General features: G+C 34.6%; 1 protein-coding gene across 1 annotated transcript in view; it reads left to right on the forward strand.

Annotated features, from left to right (window-relative positions):
* LOC127724921 (uncharacterized) overlaps positions 1-20,501 on the forward strand; it is a 65,824-nt gene that overhangs the window by 27,017 nt on the left and 18,306 nt on the right. The window contains exons 7-9 of the mRNA XM_052231924.1: positions 11,908-12,089; positions 15,679-15,804; positions 16,322-16,495. Coding sequence (XP_052087884.1) covers positions 11,908-12,089; positions 15,679-15,804; positions 16,322-16,495 — 482 coding nt within the window. The remainder of the gene's footprint in view (positions 1-11,907; positions 12,090-15,678; positions 15,805-16,321; positions 16,496-20,501) is intronic.

Genomic DNA, 20,501 nt, shown 5'->3' on the forward strand with positions numbered 1-20,501 from the left:
AGCACCTGAGATCACCCCCACTTTTTGGTGGGGTTCGTGTTGCTTAGTCTTTAGTTTTCTATGTTGTGTCATCTGTACTATTATTTGTCTGTTTGTCTTTTTATTTTTGGCCATGGCGTTGTCAGTTTGTTTTCGATCTATGAGTTTGACTTTCCTTCTGGTATCTTTCGTCCCTCTTTTAATGAAAGACAGATATCAAATACAAAACTTAATCTGATAAATAGAAAAGAAATCTTTTATCTACTGCATTATGTAATTTGTGTCAGTTTAAATATAACTTTTGAGATTATCTGATAATGTTGCAAAATCCATTTCAGAAGAAAACACACATTATTTACATCAATAATGACTAGACAGTGTTTCAATTTTCAGGTCATAAATTCTAGGACTGATGTCATCAAATTAAAGTAATCTGCATTCTGGATGTCCTTTCCATGCAATTTTGATAGTTTGATTTGAAGAGAGATAAAAGTTCTGTAAATTGATATTAGGGCTTTGATACATGTGTTAGCTTAACAGATTGTTGTTGTTTTGTTTTAACATTTAAGGAATGATTTTGTCTTTAAATTTTTTTTTTGAAATTCATCCCTTCCCTACAGAGTTTACACAGATAAAGACCAGAAAACCAGATGGTGTGGTGAATTTATCAAATTTACACAGAATTGGAATTAAAAGAAGTTCTGGACCAGATATTGCATAAGTAGCAACCAAAAGAAGAAAAGGTTTCCTCTCAACTTTGAAAACTTGATTTCTTTGTTCGACTGTCACTTTTTGTTTGTTCTTATAGGTTGCACTTTGTAAATACAGCTGTTTCTCAAACCAGGCCTCTTTTGGGGAGATATTTAATATTCATAGGTATGTTAATTTGTTAACGTACTGGTTCCAATTGATGATCTCTGTGTTTCATCTCATAGAGACATCACTTGGGAATGTAACCAGTATAGAAAAACATGGTAGCGGCTAAATTTTAATTCTTAGGAGGTCCAAAAATGGAGGTAAGGGTAGTATAGAATTTTAGTATAAGTTTAAACTCTTAGAAGTTCAGGGCATATAAATGTTGAAAATATGCCGCACAGCCCTATATTTTGACCTTTGAATAAAATAGTAGTGCATATAAACTTTCCGTTCTGGGATATCATTTTTCACGAAACTTCATAGTAAAAGTGTCACAGTTTTAACCGCAAAGGGAGTTCCTATGGGAAATTGCATTGTCTGTATTTACAGAATTGCAACCTATATAGGGTTAAAAAATAGAACATACAGAATTTCACAAAATCTGGTTTATCTCAGAGATTTTAAAGAATTTAACTCAAATATGAAGTTTTATAAATATTTCATGAAGATTGAGAAAATCCTGGGCCTTAACTATGATGACTCAGCATAAATTCACAGTTTACAGTATGCTTGGTTTACTTAAAGCCCTGAATTCAAAATAAATTCATAATATATGCCTATTTGTAATTTAAATTGTTTAGAAGTGCTTATATTTACTCTTCGCAGTAATTGCAACTCATTGATCCTTCCTAAATATTTTTGTGGGGTGTTTTTTTCCTGTCGATAACCCAAAAGTAAGCCGTAACGCCTAAATGTGCTTTTTTGTGACTGCGGCATACAAAAGTACAAGCTAGAATTACAAAAAGACCTCAATAAAACTTACAATAGTGTGTTCTATCCTAAATATGTAGTAAATATTCCACATTGCTTGAAACAGGGAAAAAAATTTGGAATTATGAGGCCCCAGGGGCAAAAAACAGAGAAAAATGCCTACCCCTGAGTCATAAAACAGTTAATTAAGTCTTCCAAACGAAGTTTGGGAAGACTTATTGGTTTTGCTCACTTCTTATTATTATTATTATTATTCTTCTTCTTCTTCTTCTTCATCTTCTTCCTCTTCCGCTGCTTTTAAATTTGAACTTGTCCGCACCCGTTCTCCAAAACCGCTTGTCAGATTAACTTAGGGTTTCACAATATGTTAGACTAACATGTCTAGTGGTGCAATCAGGGTTTTGTTTGTGCAATGGGGTTTATAAAGGGGTACTTTGAGGGGCAAAAAGAAAGGAGGGTTTTACTATAGAACCCTATGGGATTTTATTTTTTAAAATTTTCAAATGATTATAAATTGAAAACCGTTTGTGATAGACACAATCTTTTTAATTGAAAATGTTCTAAATGATAAAGCACATTAAATGAAATACAGGGTTAGTCCCCAGGGGTCACCACCAACCCCTGCCATTTAAGAAAGTTCTAATATCTTGTAAGTGGTCAAGATCCCCACCCCTAAACCATATATATTCTGGTTCCTTATGCTAAGATGGTTTGAATGATATACAGGGTTAGTCCCCAGGGGTCATCCCGACCCCCTGCCATTTGAGAAAGGTCTAATATCTTGTAAGTGGTCAAGATCCCCACCCCTAAACCATATATATTCTTGTTTGTCATGTTAAAGCACATCAAATGAAATACAGGGTTAGTCCCCAGGGGTCACCCCCACCCCCTGCCATTTAAGAAAGTTCTAATATCTTGTAAGTGGTCAAGATCCCCACCCCTAAACCATATATATTCTGGTTTGTCATGCGAAGATGGTTTGAATGATATACAGGGTTAGTCCCCAGGGGTCATCCCGACCCCCTGCAATGACCCCTGCCATTTGAGAAAGTTCTAATATCTTGTAAATGGTCGAGATCCCCTCCTCTAAACCATATATATTCTGGTTTGTCATGATAAAGCACATCAAATGAAATACAGGGTTAGTCCCCAGGGGTCACCCCCACCCCCTGCCATTTAAGAAAGTTCTAATATCTTGTAAGTGGTCAAGATCCCCACCCCGAAACCATACATATTATGGTTTGTCATGCGAAGATGGTTTGAATGATATACAGGGTTAGTCCCCAGGGGTCATCCCGACCCCCTGCCATTTGAGAATGTTCTTATATCTTGTAAGTGGTCAAGATCCCCACCCCTAAACCATATATATTCTGGTTTTTCATGCAAAGATGGTTTGAAAGATATACAGGGTTAGTCCCCAGGGGTCATCCCGACCCCTGCCATTTGAGAAAGTTCTAATATCTTGTAAATGGTCGAGATCCCCACCCCTATATCATATATATTCCTGTTCGTCATGTCTCGAACATTTGAATGAGGTATAGGGTCAGTCCCCAGGGGTTCCCCCCACCCCCAATGTTCTAGTATCTTGTAAATGGTTGAGATCCCCACCCCTAAACCATATATATTCTGGTTTGTCATGCCAAGATGATTTGAATGATATACAGGGTTAGTCCCCAGGCATCATTAATGCATATAACTTTACTGGACCAAACCAATTTTCACTGGACTTTGCCCAATGTCAGGCGACCCTGGGAATTACGAATTATGGGAGCTTCGTTTGGGAGACTTCGTATCAGCATCCTGTTACAATCATTTCTTGTTTAACTTGAAAATGCTATGATTTTTTTATTTTAAAGGTCTTTTGTAAAGTAAACAATAACTGTGCTAGAAAGTTATGCAAAAATCAGATGTTAGCAGTCATTTCAATCAAACTTTTAGTGAATTTAAGCACCAGACTGATATCTTCATAAATACAACTTTTGCAAATATGGCTTTGTTTAAACACTTCTAGTTCATATATTAACTAACTTATGTTAGATATATGGTTAGGGATGATACTGTTGTGACAAGAATTCTAAACTGACCTTTTGAGGCAGAAATTGTGAACTTTCATTGACAAATAGGCATACAGTAAGATGTGGACTGGAGACACAGGCAGGATTGGATACTTTGTACAATCTTGAATGTTGGAATGCTTAACTACTAAACAATACATTTATAGTATTCTAAAATGCTTTCAATTTGTTATCAGAATAGTTTCACACAGGTTTTAGACAGTTCATGTCAGAAAACATGCACATAGGGTAAGCTGGCAATAATTAGAGTCTTGTTTTCAAAATCTTTAAAAAATTGAAACAGGGGTAGGGGTATAAAATGTACTGTAAAAGGAAACTTAGAGTATATGCAGTGATTTCTTTAAGGCTATAATTCTGATAAATAAGTATTGTTGTGAGAAAAAGTGTTTTTAGAGAGTTTTCTTTTTGAATAAATGTTTGTATAGGTTGCACTTTGTAAATACAGCTGTTTCTCAAACCACGCCTCTTTTGGGGAGATATTTAATATTCATAGGTATGTTAATTTGTTAACGTTCTGGTTCCAATTGATGATCTCTGTGTTTCATCTCATAGAGACATCACTTGGGAATGTAACCAGTATAGAAAAACATGGTAGCGGCTAAATTTTAATTCTTAGGAGGTCCAAAAATGGAGGTAAGGGTAGTATAGAATTTTAGTATAAGTTTAAACTCTTAGAAGTTCAGGGCATATAAATGTTGAAAATATGCCGCACAGCCCTATATTTTGACCTTTGAATAAAATAGTAGTGCATATAAACTTTCCGTTCTGGGATATCATTTTTCACAAAACTTCATAGTAAAAGTGTCACAGTTTTAGCCGCAAAGGGAGTTCCTATGGGAAATTGCATTGTCTGTATTTACAGAATTGCAACCTATATAGGGTTAAAAAATAGAACATACAGAATTTCACAAAATCTGGTTTATCTCAGAGATTTTAAAGAATTTAACTCAAATATGAAGTTTTATAAATATTTCATGAAGATTGAGAAAATCCTGGGCCTTAACTATGATGACTCAGCATAAATTCACAGTTTACAGTATGCTTGGTTTACTTAAAGCCCTGAATTCAAAATAAATTCATAATATATGCCTATTTGTAATTTAAATTGTTTAGAAGTGCTTATATTTACTCTTCGCAGTAATTGCAACTCATTGATCCTTCCTAAATATTTTTGTGGGGTGTTTTTTTCCTGTCGATAACCCAAAAGTAAGCCGTAACGCCTAAATGTGCTTTTTTGTGACTGCGGCATACAAAAGTACAAGCTAGAATTACAAAAAGACCTCAATAAAACTTACAATAGTGTGTTCTATCCTAAATATGTAGTAAATATTCCACATTGCTTGAAACAGGGAAAAAAATTTGGAATTATGAGGCCCCAGGGGCAAAAAACAGAGAAAAATGCCTACCCCTGAGTCATAAAACAGTTAATTAAGTCTTCCAAACGAAGTTTGGGAAGACTTATTGGTTTTGCTCACTTCTTATTATTATTATTATTCTTCTTCTTCTTCTTCTTCATCTTCTTCCTCTTCCGCTGCTTTTAAATTTGAACTTGTCCGCACCCGTTCTCCAAAACCGCTTGTCAGATTAACTTAGGGTTTCACAATATGTTAGACTAACATGTCTAGTGGTGCAATCAGGGTTTTGTTTGTGCAATGGGGTTTATAAAGGGGTACTTTGAGGGGCAAAAAGAAAGGAGGGTTTTACTATAGAACCCTATGGGATTTTATTTTTTAAAATTTTCAAATGATTATAAATTGAAAACCGTTTGTAATAGACACAATCTTTTTAATTGAAAATGTTCTAAATGATAAAGCACATTAAATGAAATACAGGGTTAGTCCCCAGGGGTCACCACCAACCCCTGCCATTTAAGAAAGTTCTAATATCTTGTAAGTGGTCAAGATCCCCACCCCTAAACCATATATATTCTGGTTCCTTATGCTAAGATGGTTTGAATGATATACAGGGTTAGTCCCCAGGGGTCATCCCGACCCCCTGCCATTTGAGAAAGGTCTAATATCTTGTAAGTGGTCAAGATCCCCACCCCTAAACCATATATATTCTTGTTTGTCATGTTAAAGCACATCAAATGAAATACAGGGTTAGTCCCCAGGGGTCACCCCCACCCCCTGCCATTTAAGAAAGTTCTAATATCTTGTAAGTGGTCAAGATCCCCACCCCTAAACCATATATATTCTGGTTTGTCATGCGAAGATGGTTTGAATGATATACAGGGTTAGTCCCCAGGGGTCATCCCGACCCCCTGCAATGACCCCTGCCATTTGAGAAAGTTCTAATATCTTGTAAATGGTCGAGATCCCCTCCTCTAAACCATATATATTCTGGTTTGTCATGATAAAGCACATCAAATGAAATACAGGGTTAGTCCCCAGGGGTCACCCCCACCCCCTGCCATTTAAGAAAGTTCTAATATCTTGTAAGTGGTCAAGATCCCCACCCCGAAACCATACATATTATGGTTTGTCATGCGAAGATGGTTTGAATGATATACAGGGTTAGTCCCCAGGGGTCATCCCGACCCCCTGCCATTTGAGAATGTTCTTATATCTTGTAAGTGGTCAAGATCCCCACCCCTAAACCATATATATTCTGGTTTTTCATGCAAAGATGGTTTGAAAGATATACAGGGTTAGTCCCCAGGGGTCATCCCGACCCCTGCCATTTGAGAAAGTTCTAATATCTTGTAAATGGTCGAGATCCCCACCCCTATACCATATATATTCCTGTTCGTCATGTCTCGAACATTTGAATGAGGTATAGGGTCAGTCCCCAGGGGTTCCCCCCACCCCCAATGTTCTAGTATCTTGTAAATGGTTGAGATCCCCACCCCTAAACCATATATATTCTGGTTTGTCATGCCAAGATGATTTGAATGATATACAGGGTTAGTCCCCAGGCATCATTAATGCATATAACTTTACTGGACCAAACCAATTTTCACTGGACTTTGCCCAATGTCAGGCGACCCTGGGAATTACGAATTATGGGAGCTTCGTTTGGGAGACTTCGTATCAGCATCCTGTTACAATCATTTCTTGTTTAACTTGAAAATGCTATGATTTTTTTATTTTAAAGGTCTTTTGTAAAGTAAACAATAACTGTGCTAGAAAGTTATGCAAAAATCAGATGTTAGCAGTCATTTCAATCAAACTTTTAGTGAATTTAAGCACCAGACTGATATCTTCATAAATACAACTTTTGCAAATATGGCTTTGTTTAAACACTTCTAGTTCATATATTAACTAACTTATGTTAGATATATGGTTAGGGATGATACTGTTGTGACAAGAATTCTAAACTGACCTTTTGAGGCAGAAATTGTGAACTTTCATTGACAAATAGGCATACAGTAAGATGTGGACTGGAGACACAGGCAGGATTGGATACTTTGTACAATCTTGAATGTTGGAATGCTTAACTACTAAACAATACATTTATAGTATTCTAAAATGCTTTCAATTTGTTATCAGAATAGTTTCACACAGGTTTTAGACAGTTCATGTCAGAAAACATGCACATAGGGTAAGCTGGCAATAATTAGAGTCTTGTTTTCAAAATCTTTAAAAAATTGAAACAGGGGTAGGGGTATAAAATGTACTGTAAAAGGAAACTTAGAGTATATGCAGTGATTTCTTTAAGGCTATAATTCTGATAAATAAGTATTGTTGTGAGAAAAAGTGTTTTTAGAGAGTTTTCTTTTTGAATAAATGTTTGTATAGGTTGCACTTTGTAAATACAGCTGTTTCTCAAACCACGCCTCTTTTGGGGAGATATTTAATATTCATAGGTATGTTAATTTGTTAACGTTCTGGTTCCAATTGATGATCTCTGTGTTTCATCTCATAGAGACATCACTTGGGAATGTAACCAGTATAGAAAAACATGGTAGCGGCTAAATTTTAATTCTTAGGAGGTCCAAAAATGGAGGTAAGGGTAGTATAGAATTTTAGTATAAGTTTAAACTCTTAGAAGTTCAGGGCATATAAATGTTGAAAATATGCCGCACAGCCCTATATTTTGACCTTTGAATAAAATAGTAGTGCATATAAACTTTCCGTTCTGGGATATCATTTTTCACAAAACTTCATAGTAAAAGTGTCACAGTTTTAGCCGCAAAGGGAGTTCCTATGGGAAATTGCATTGTCTGTATTTACAGAATTGCAACCTATATAGGGTTAAAAAATAGAACATACAGAATTTCACAAAATCTGGTTTATCTCAGAGATTTTAAAGAATTTAACTCAAATATGAAGTTTTATAAATATTTCATGAAGATTGAGAAAATCCTGGGCCTTAACTATGATGACTCAGCATAAATTCACAGTTTACAGTATGCTTGGTTTACTTAAAGCCCTGAATTCAAAATAAATTCATAATATATGCCTATTTGTAATTTAAATTGTTTAGAAGTGCTTATATTTACTCTTCGCAGTAATTGCAACTCATTGATCCTTCCTAAATATTTTTGTGGGGTGTTTTTTTCCTGTCGATAACCCAAAAGTAAGCCGTAACGCCTAAATGTGCTTTTTTGTGACTGCGGCATACAAAAGTACAAGCTAGAATTACAAAAAGACCTCAATAAAACTTACAATAGTGTGTTCTATCCTAAATATGTAGTAAATATTCCACATTGCTTGAAACAGGGAAAAAAATTTGGAATTATGAGGCCCCAGGGGCAAAAAACAGAGAAAAATGCCTACCCCTGAGTCATAAAACAGTTAATTAAGTCTTCCAAACGAAGTTTGGGAAGACTTATTGGTTTTGCTCACTTCTTATTATTATTATTATTCTTCTTCTTCTTCTTCTTCATCTTCTTCCTCTTCCGCTGCTTTTAAATTTGAACTTGTCCGCACCCGTTCTCCAAAACCGCTTGTCAGATTAACTTAGGGTTTCACAATATGTTAGACTAACATGTCTAGTGGTGCAATCAGGGTTTTGTTTGTGCAATGGGGTTTATAAAGGGGTACTTTGAGGGGCAAAAAGAAAGGAGGGTTTTACTATAGAACCCTATGGGATTTTATTTTTTAAAATTTTCAAATGATTATAAATTGAAAACCGTTTGTAATAGACACAATCTTTTTAATTGAAAATGTTCTAAATGATAAAGCACATTAAATGAAATACAGGGTTAGTCCCCAGGGGTCACCACCAACCCCTGCCATTTAAGAAAGTTCTAATATCTTGTAAGTGGTCAAGATCCCCACCCCTAAACCATATATATTCTGGTTCCTTATGCTAAGATGGTTTGAATGATATACAGGGTTAGTCCCCAGGGGTCATCCCGACCCCCTGCCATTTGAGAAAGGTCTAATATCTTGTAAGTGGTCAAGATCCCCACCCCTAAACCATATATATTCTTGTTTGTCATGTTAAAGCACATCAAATGAAATACAGGGTTAGTCCCCAGGGGTCACCCCCACCCCCTGCCATTTAAGAAAGTTCTAATATCTTGTAAGTGGTCAAGATCCCCACCCCTAAACCATATATATTCTGGTTTGTCATGCGAAGATGGTTTGAATGATATACAGGGTTAGTCCCCAGGGGTCATCCCGACCCCCTGCAATGACCCCTGCCATTTGAGAAAGTTCTAATATCTTGTAAATGGTCGAGATCCCCTCCTCTAAACCATATATATTCTGGTTTGTCATGATAAAGCACATCAAATGAAATACAGGGTTAGTCCCCAGGGGTCACCCCCACCCCCTGCCATTTAAGAAAGTTCTAATATCTTGTAAGTGGTCAAGATCCCCACCCCGAAACCATACATATTATGGTTTGTCATGCGAAGATGGTTTGAATGATATACAGGGTTAGTCCCCAGGGGTCATCCCGACCCCCTGCCATTTGAGAATGTTCTTATATCTTGTAAGTGGTCAAGATCCCCACCCCTAAACCATATATATTCTGGTTTTTCATGCAAAGATGGTTTGAAAGATATACAGGGTTAGTCCCCAGGGGTCATCCCGACCCCTGCCATTTGAGAAAGTTCTAATATCTTGTAAATGGTCGAGATCCCCACCCCTATACCATATATATTCCTGTTCGTCATGTCTCGAACATTTGAATGAGGTATAGGGTCAGTCCCCAGGGGTTCCCCCCACCCCCAATGTTCTAGTATCTTGTAAATGGTTGAGATCCCCACCCCTAAACCATATATATTCTGGTTTGTCATGCCAAGATGATTTGAATGATATACAGGGTTAGTCCCCAGGCATCATTAATGCATATAACTTTACTGGACCAAACCAATTTTCACTGGACTTTGCCCAATGTCAGGCGACCCTGGGAATTACGAATTATGGGAGCTTCGTTTGGGAGACTTCGTATCAGCATCCTGTTACAATCATTTCTTGTTTAACTTGAAAATGCTATGATTTTTTTATTTTAAAGGTCTTTTGTAAAGTAAACAATAACTGTGCTAGAAAGTTATGCAAAAATCAGATGTTAGCAGTCATTTCAATCAAACTTTTAGTGAATTTAAGCACCAGACTGATATCTTCATAAATACAACTTTTGCAAATATGGCTTTGTTTAAACACTTCTAGTTCATATATTAACTAACTTATGTTAGATATATGGTTAGGGATGATACTGTTGTGACAAGAATTCTAAACTGACCTTTTGAGGCAGAAATTGTGAACTTTCATTGACAAATAGGCATACAGTAAGATGTGGACTGGAGACACAGGCAGGATTGGATACTTTGTACAATCTTGAATGTTGGAATGCTTAACTACTAAACAATACATTTATAGTATTCTAAAATGCTTTCAATTTGTTATCAGAATAGTTTCACACAGGTTTTAGACAGTTCATGTCAGAAAACATGCACATAGGGTAAGCTGGCAATAATTAGAGTCTTGTTTTCAAAATCTTTAAAAAATTGAAACAGGGGTAGGGGTATAAAATGTACTGTAAAAGGAAACTTAGAGTATATGCAGTGATTTCTTTAAGGCTATAATTCTGATAAATAAGTATTGTTGTGAGAAAAAGTGTTTTTAGAGAGTTTTCTTTTTGAATAAATGTTTGTATAGGTTGCACTTTGTAAATACAGCTGTTTCTCAAACCACGCCTCTTTTGGGGAGATATTTAATATTCATAGGTATGTTAATTTGTTAACGTTCTGGTTCCAATTGATGATCTCTGTGTTTCATCTCATAGAGACATCACTTGGGAATGTAACCAGTATAGAAAAACATGGTAGCGGCTAAATTTTAATTCTTAGGAGGTCCAAAAATGGAGGTAAGGGTAGTATAGAATTTTAGTATAAGTTTAAACTCTTAGAAGTTCAGGGCATATAAATGTTGAAAATATGCCGCACAGCCCTATATTTTGACCTTTGAATAAAATAGTAGTGCATATAAACTTTCCGTTCTGGGATATCATTTTTCACAAAACTTCATAGTAAAAGTGTCACAGTTTTAGCCGCAAAGGGAGTTCCTATGGGAAATTGCATTGTCTGTATTTACAGAATTGCAACCTTTAAGCTCATCAGGGCCTTCATTGCGACCTACATCCATCACTTGGCATCTGTAAAATTCCATTACTCTATACTTTAATAATTTATAATCTCTCTTTAATCCATTTAACTAACTTGTGCATAACTTGAACACATAATTTTTCTGAGAGGTAAATGTATCAAAATTTTGATCCCATTTATCTCTTAAAGTAGCACATGAAGGTATATTTTTTTGTTAAATATTTGAATTGACCAGGTGGAATAGCTTGTATGAAATTTTCGTAAAAATTTCACCATTGGATCAAAACTGCATTGTATGCCCATAATGAAGAGGATGACTGAAGAAATTTCTCCTGAATAGTTAAAAAAAATATCCTATAGTCAGAATAAAAATATTTACTGACATGAAACTATTAAGCACTGTAGGGAAATTACAGTTTTATTTAGTGGAATTAACAATATATACACGAAAATTAAAATAAAACAAGATAAATGGAATTCAGGTTAAATATCAGGGTTTGGAACATTCACATACAGTATATGACAGTAAATCCATCAGAGCTGTGGCAAAAACTGAATAGAGATAAAACTTGAAAAAAGTGAAGCTTCAACTTATCATTTATTTTCTGTTTTCTATATAATTTTTTATGCTTTTGAGGTTTCAGGAATAGACACATTGACAATGCCTCCATAAATCTCTTAAATGTGATATCTTAAATGCCCCCAACTTTTTTGTATTCTCTGCAGATGCTATTGAAGATAGAGAGAATAAAAAGAAAGAAGCTGATCAGAAGGAACAAGAAGATACTGAATCTGTGAAAGATGGAGAAGACAAAAATAATGAAAGACCATCTAAAAGAAAAGCTGAAGAGAATGGAGGACAGATAAAGAAGATTAAAGGAGAAGAAGACAATTGTGACAATGCAAAAGTAGGTTTTTTTGTCATCATTACCTACTACTTTTGTCTCCTCATCCTCTGCAGTGTTGCAGATTATAACTTATGAATACCTGATGCCTTGGTATTTCTGATTGCTTATGTTCAAACACTTGTGAGTTAAAGTTTTGAAATATTCACAGAAATGAATGAATTCAACATTTATATACCACGCCTGTTGTAGTAGTGGGGTATAATCTTTTCCAGTCTATACTTCTGTCTGTCTGTCCATTAGTCCATCCATCCTATATGAAGTTAAAGTGTTAGTTTAAGGTAGTTTGTGATTGCATCAACATTTAACTTACTACACATGTTTGTTATCAAGTATACTATAAATTGAATCTAACATTGCAAATATTGGTGAATGATTTTCAATAAGATAAAGAAATATGGACATACATGTACTACATATATTAGCCTTTTCATCTAAATTTTGGTTTTTAATGTAAAATTATAATAACAGGTAAAAATGTTTTTGTGAGACCTCGAAATTGAAAGTATTATCCTTTTTCTTTTATTTAACTATTGTTAATCAATAAAAAATCACAAAAAAAATAATTGTGCTTTGGTACTGGCTGTTATCAAAGGGAGACAATTCAATCTCAATCTTAATGTGTTTTAATCACGAGAGATAAATCTTGTTACATGAGGAGTTATCTCATCAACTATAGTCTATTTTTTAAAACATCTTCTAGGTATTTAGTTTGCTTACCCATGTTTTATAATTAGTTCCTCGCTTTGGAACTGCAAAGTAAACTTTAATAAAAACCCTTTATATTTATTTGCTATGTAATCTTTGTGGATTTAAAAAAAAAAGATTCATTATAGGGTAAATTTTAAAAGTGACCATGAATTTATTGCAAGAATATTTATTGAAAGAGTACATTTTTATTATTTTGACAACAAATTTGTGAAGAGATATTTTGTATTGTTCTTGTATGCGTTGAGGCCATATATATAGTTGACAGTAAAAAATACGCATGGGAGTTAAAAACGAGATGTGTTAAAAAAAAATGGCTATTATTAAAGCAAAAGTCCTGACTCGTTATTTTTGCATATAGGAAACAAATCAGATAGTATAATATATTTTGTGGCCAAATGATGGGTTGTTAATGGGTGCGAGTCATTGTGACACTGATAAGGGGGTGGACATAATTATGGGAACTATGGAATGAGAGGGCTGGAAATGGGAATTGGATAGATGACAGCTGGAGTCAGGGTGGATTTAACCGTGAGGAAAGGGTTGTTAAAACTGGGATAGTTCATGTTGACGAAAAAATAGGAGTGCAGAGGAACAGAATATGGAGTGAAGTAGGAGTTTGGGGAGGGAACTGGGAATCAATGCTCCCTGTCCACCCCCTTACTGATAGCCAAAAAAGAAGAGGGGTTGGGGGTCAAGTATGTAGAAGGAGCAATTCTGCAGGGGATGCGGACCACAGCTTGTTCTAGTTTGTGAACTGATAAATAAGAAGACCGATTGATGCCTAATGTAATAGTGCTATCAAAATAAAAGAAAAAAAAACAAGAAAAAAAAAAACAATGAAAACAATATATAATTTATTCAATAAGTACAATTTGTATCATCTAGACCAAAAGTAATGGAGCATTGAATGACTGCAATAATTATCTGTTTTAAGAACGACTATGGCAGATGCACTAACCTCGTAGGGAGATTTTGGAAGAGCACAGCTTCCTATGGTTGGACTGAACGTCAGTCCACAGACAATTCATCCATGATGATGGAAGTTTAAAAACACCTTGAATGGCTATATAGCCTTCGCCTAGTCAGCCCTGCAAAGCGCCTTATAATGTTTTTAAAGTAATTATTTCAATATTATAATTCCAAACAACTTATATAAAATGATTAAGTCTTTCAACGAAGGTTATAAATGATTAGCAAGGATGCAAAAACTAAACTTTAGAACCTAAATAAGTATCTTTAACAAATGAATTCAAAATAGCAATATCTATTCAATTTAACAAATATGTACTGAATAAGTGTCATGTAAATCGTTAAATATAGAAACACGCAATTTCTATTTTTTAAACAAGGGAAATAACAATTACATGATAATCCTATCTGCCAAATGTATTTAGAAACAATTTGTTTTATAAACAATTACTAATTAGAAAAAAAAAACACACTGAAGAAAACATGTGTTTTAGTTGCAACAACTTTATTGTTAATAAACAACTGCCAACCTGACAAGAAACACAGTGTACACTGGTTTGGAACAAACTATACACTACGAACGACAACTCGACCTAGTATATGTTACTCTTATTTGTTGATAATATAAACAAAAATTGATTTAAAAAAAGCGGTAATATGTAGCAATTAATTAAAATCAGAATGCCGTAGTAAAAATCATCAGGAAATTGATCTGCTTTGCCGCCTGGAGATGCCGATAAGTGAACTTGTACAAAATCATGTTTTCAGGGGAAGTGATCAATTGTCCTTGCCAAAATAACAATTAATTCAGGTATCTAACATTGCTAACATATATTGATACCACGATAATACATTGATAATACTGTCTTGTTAAATATACCTTATTATCAAAGAATGCAGCAATAGGGTCGTCATCGACGGCCAAAGAAAAAACCGTGATTATTGATAAAGCATGCAATTCCGGAAATTGACCGTCTCCGAAAATATTAAATTCTAAAATTGAGTTATCGTCCTTTTCGCGCCAGACGACTATTGAAAAGGCTACATATATACAGAAAAAATATGTAGCTTTTCTAACATTCATCCCATTTTTATGGAAAACAACCTATCTCGATGTACAGAAAACAATTATATATTAAATGACATTTTATGATTTCTATTAAAATGAAGAAATAATTGCAATTCTTTCAACAAGAACAAAATTTAAGATATCATTAATTCTCCAATATTATTCACATACTTTTTATGAAAAAACTCATCCTGATATACAAAAGGTACTATGTATAATCCAATGATTTCCATTAAAATGTCCCGCACAGGGCAGGTGCACTCGACTCCAATCTTAATTGACTAAGATTGTCAGTTTTCCTACCGGAAGTCGGTGGTTCTCACCGGGCACTCCGGCTTCCTCCACCAATAAAAACTGACCGCCACGAAATAGCACAATAGTGTTGAAAGTGGTGTAAAACACCAATCAATCAAATCAAATCAAATCCATTAAAATGAAGCAATAATTGCACTCTTATTCAACACAAACAAAAGTTGAAGTTTTTATCCTTATATTATGCACATTTTATACAAAAAATAACTCATCTAGAGGCGTTTAAAATGACTGGTGGCATTAGTACATTAGTTTTGATAATTAAAAATGTGAAGTGTTAAATCAGTCCTTGCCCTTGGTCTTGTGTTATTTTTATACATTTTGCAACTTAGTAATACAACTACAAAATTGCACGTTTTTAGTGCACTAATGTGCAGTGCAAATCTCTTTAATTAAATGATTTAACTTCAGAACATTGCTAGCAGTAAACCTCCATTATATTGGAGCAGGTATGTACCTTAATCATTAAATTCAGATTGTTTTTCAATAGCAATACTACAACTTAATGTAATAAAAACTATATTTCTATAGAATACAGATGAAGAAACAAAGGATAAGTATGGAGTTCAAGAAGAAGGTGATAACAAACACTGTGAAAAAACATCTGATGCTTCTTCAGATCAACACCCTGCTGAGTCAGTTAATGATGAAGCATTTGTAAGTATTTAATGCATCAGGGAAAATATCATCAAGAACTTGTATCTTAAAATTGTCTTTCATATTTGTTTCAGAACAAAAAAACAATGTATTTTTAAGAGACTTTCCACTTCCTGATTTTCTAAATAATAAAAACATCCTAGAAATTTTTGAAATAACAATTGAATTAGGTTAAATAATTATCATTAAAATAATACAGAAATGTGTATGGTATTCTAGAGTCCAAAAGTTCTAAAATATAGAAATTGAAGACAACACTCAAATTATTATACCACAGGAATATTAGTATAATAAACGTCTACAGAATTTATATTCAAACATGTAGACATTTAACAAACTGAATACCTATTAACCCTGATGTACAACTTGGATGTTATCTTTAATTTCTAATGTAAAGATTGAAAACATAGGATCAGCATGAGCTATACAGCTATTCATAGATCATTTAAAAATAATCTCTTAATTCTCTTGATTTGGAGAACATTTTAAATGCAACAGTAGCTTTTTACTTAAACAGTCTGGTAGAAGCAATGGTGAAAACAATGGAATACAAGAATCTGGAAGCAGTGTTGACCCACCTCCAGATAACTCTAATTCCAGTATAACAGATGAAGTTGATATAACAAAGAAAGGACAAGAAGCCACTACCAATACAACGAATAATACAGATGCAGAGAATAACAACAGTGATGTATGCATTTAACCATGACTTTTGGATATCTGCATGCATGAGAAAATTCACTCTTTGGTTTTGATCAGGAGAGGGTGCTATTTTTTGAATTGATTCGAATGAAAAAATTTTGATTTTATTTTTATGCCCCCGCCGCAGCGGAGGGGGCATTAAGTGTTACCCTTGTCCATCTGAACATCCCGAAATTGGTTTCTGTTCTCTAACTTTAGTTTGCCTAAATCACATGTTATGAAACTTATACGTCATGCTTATTACCACACAACACAGATCAAGTCTGAATTTGGGTGGCGTCACTTTTACCATTCTTGAGTTATGTCGCTTTATAATGTTATATCCAAGTGGGGGCATTATCTGTGTCCCATGGACACATTCTCCATTTATTTTTAACTGTTTGAGGCTTCATGAACTCTTGCCATTTCATGGTATCCTTTGACTTTCAAAATAACAATCTTTTTGAAAAATATTATCTGAGACCACTGATCACATTTGTATCAATGATGGGCTAAATGGTTCTTAGATATATATGATATGTATGCCTGTAAAACCAGTACACAATGTAACCACTTCAGTAATACTAAAAAAAACCAGCCAGCTTTATGGCAAATTTTCACATGTTATGCACTCAGTCTAGCTATAGTATGCTTGGTTCAAATTATAAAAAACTTTACCCTGATATATTGGAATTGGTGAATATACACTTGCTTTTGATTTTGAACACTTCCAGGCAAGTCACTCCAGAGATATGGGACTTTTAGCCGTCATATTTAAGGCAATATTTATATGCCTAGGGATATCCTAGTTCCAAGTTTTTTTACAGAGCCATTTTTCTGACATCTGATTATTTTCCTTCTAAATATTGCATTATATTATTGCAACAATTTCAATATGCTCTAGATAGGTGTATCATGTGTCCTTGGCACAGCTGTTTATTTTATTATGAAATAGTCGGAAGATGAACTTCATCACATTATTATCAAGCGTCATTGATCAGTGTTGATGGTAAATTTTTTCTCCCCCCCCTTTCAAATTAACCCCCGCACAACGCATTGTTGGTGCTATCATGTGTACAATTCCTGCCAGATTTTTATGAAACACATATCATAAGCTAATTAATAGCAATGTTTTGCACAAGTTTGTAAATCAGTGCCAATCGACAATTTTTAAGAGTTGTGCCCCTTGGAAGATAAACTATATGGAAAATTGCATTGTTAGTGCTCTCATGTGTACAATTCTTGCCAGATTTTTATGAATATTATAACTTAGATTTATATCAGCAATGTCTCGGACAAGTTTGAAAATAAGTGCTGATCAATTATAAGGAAAATTGTAAGGGTCTCGGGTGTACAATTTTTGCTAGATTTTTATTAGGTTTATATGTACCAGCAATGTCTTGGATTTTTGAAAATCGCTTCCGATCAAATATGTTAAAAAGAATTATGTTCTTTGAAAATATTAATTATGGGATTATCTGAAATTGCTATGCATTGGCTCTCAAGCCTTCATTTTTTTTTAGATAAAATTTTTAGTTATTGTCCCTTGACAGATAAAATATGTGCAACGTGCGGTACATTGGAACTCTGTTGTTTTATTAGAATTTATTATTGTATGACTTTGGCAACATGTTTTTGGAAAGTTTGCTATAGCTTGCTATAGCAATATACTTTCCTAAGGCATGGGCCTCAAACCGGAAGTTGGACAGACTATCTTACTATAGGATGTGTGTTCTACTCCTAGATAATGTAGTACTAGTGATTGAATACTAATTTTAGGAAGATGCTCTTGAATTTTTGAGTTACTTCTATTTTGATTAGCTTACAGCTTGAATAAAAATGGACTGAATGTTCACCGACAATTCAAATGAATTCAACTTCATTTTGAAAATGGCTATCACAAACACTACTTCGCGGTTCTGCGCTGCTCAGAAATTAAAATCAATACACATCTACACGAGACAGCAGTTTCTACGTTATGCTTTTATCAGTATTCCCCAGACATGCGTGAGATCCATATATGTGTACCTCCCAACGGGAGTACAATAATCCCAGTTTCAGGGGTTTCCTTCCATCCTCCGGTTGAAGAGAAAATAAATACCGTGTTTAAAATATTTCATGAATGAACATTTTTCGACGCTATTTTTACTACGATTTTTACAAATGTTTATTAAAGAGGTAAAAGCCCGAGTGTATCGAAAGTAACCTGGTATCTCATCTCGGCCTATAACAGACTCGGACTATAACAAACTCGGCCTATTACAAAATCAGACTATAACAAAATTTGTATATACTATTTGTTATTAAGTCTCCCAAACAAAGTTTTGAGACTTATTGTTTTTGCTCAATTCTTATTATTTTTCTTCTTGGGGTCTATTTATGGGTATTTTGAGGGGCCTACAGACGGGAGGGATTTACTAAAGAACCCTATGGGATTTTAATTTTTTAAATTTTCAAATGACTATAACTTGAAAACAGTAAGTGATAGATACAAGCGGTCTTCTGTAATGATCACTGGACAATAAAACAAATCAAATAAAATATAGGTTGAGTCCGTGGGGTCACCCCCCCCCCCCTTCAATTTGAGAATGAGCTTTTATCTTGTAAACAGAAGAGATCCCCACCTTAAAAACATATATATTCTTGTATGGGACAATAAAACAAATCAAATGAAATATAGGGGAAGTTAATGGAGGTCACCCCCACCCCTCTTCTTTTTGAAAACTTGTAAATGGTCGAGATCCCCACCCCAAAACCATATTTATTCATGTACGGGATAATAAAACTAATTAAATGAAATATAGGGGGTGTCCCTGGGGGTCACCTCCACCCCATCCTGTTTGAGAACTTGTAAACGGTCGAGATCCCCACCCCAAAACCATATATATTCTTGTAAGGGACAATAAAACAAATCAAATCAAATAAAGAGTCCCCTGAGAATCAACCCCCCCTTTTTTGAGAACTTGTAAACGGTCGAGATCCCCACCCCTTAACCATATATATTTTATATTCCTGTTCATGATTTCAAGAAGATTTGAATGAGATACAGGGTTACTTATGCATATCACTTTACTGGACTTTCTGGACTTTGCCCAATGTCAGGCGACCATGGGAATGGCTCACTATGGGAGCTTTGTTTAGGAGACATCGTAACAGCATCCTGTTACAATTATTTCTTGTATTAAGTAAAAAATTTTAAAAGTCGGAAAAAAACGTTGACCACACAATCTACTAATCGTAGTCCGAGTTTGTTCAATATATAACAATTCAAACAAGAAAACTAACTGCTTAATTAGTAATAATACAATTTACTAAAAACAAATATGAAGGAACTTAATCAATAAAAAATACTTATCTACAGGCCCTTTACATGGGATGGGCACAGAAAGAAATTAACAGAGCTTTCTGTATATTTGATTATTTTAAATCTACAGTTTAAGTCGCAATAGAAATTAAAAAAAGTGATTTTTTTCAAGCCTGTGACTTTTGTCGCAGAAAGTTCGACATAGGGATAGTGATCCAACGGCAGCAGCAACTGCGGCGGCTACGGCGGCATTGTTACCTAACTTCTTAAAAGCTTTATATTTTAGAAGCTTTGAGACCTGGATGCTTCATACTTTGTATATAGATGCCTTATGTTACGAAGTTTCCGTCTGTCATATGTCCATTGTCCTTTACCTGATTTTCATGGTTCAGTGACTACTTGAAAAAAATGTCAACATTTTTTGTAATGTTAATTTCTTTCTTATTATGAGTAATAGGATAACTATATTTAGTATGTGCGTACCTTGCAAGGTCCTCATGCTCGTCAGACAATTTTCATTTGACATCAACCTCATTTCATGGATCAGTGAATAAGGTTCAGTTTTCGTGGTCAAGTCCATATATCAGATACTATTAGCAGTAGGTCTACTATATTTGGTATATGGAATGATTGTAAGGTGAACATGTCCAACAGGTAGGTGTCATCTGACCTTGACCTCATTTTCATGGTTCAGTGGTCAAAGTTAAGTTTT

Source organism: Mytilus californianus, unplaced genomic scaffold (assembly GCF_021869535.1).
Source record: "Mytilus californianus isolate M0D057914Y unplaced genomic scaffold, xbMytCali1.0.p SCAF_14, whole genome shotgun sequence".
Taxonomy (NCBI): Eukaryota; Metazoa; Mollusca; class Bivalvia; order Mytilida; family Mytilidae; genus Mytilus; species Mytilus californianus.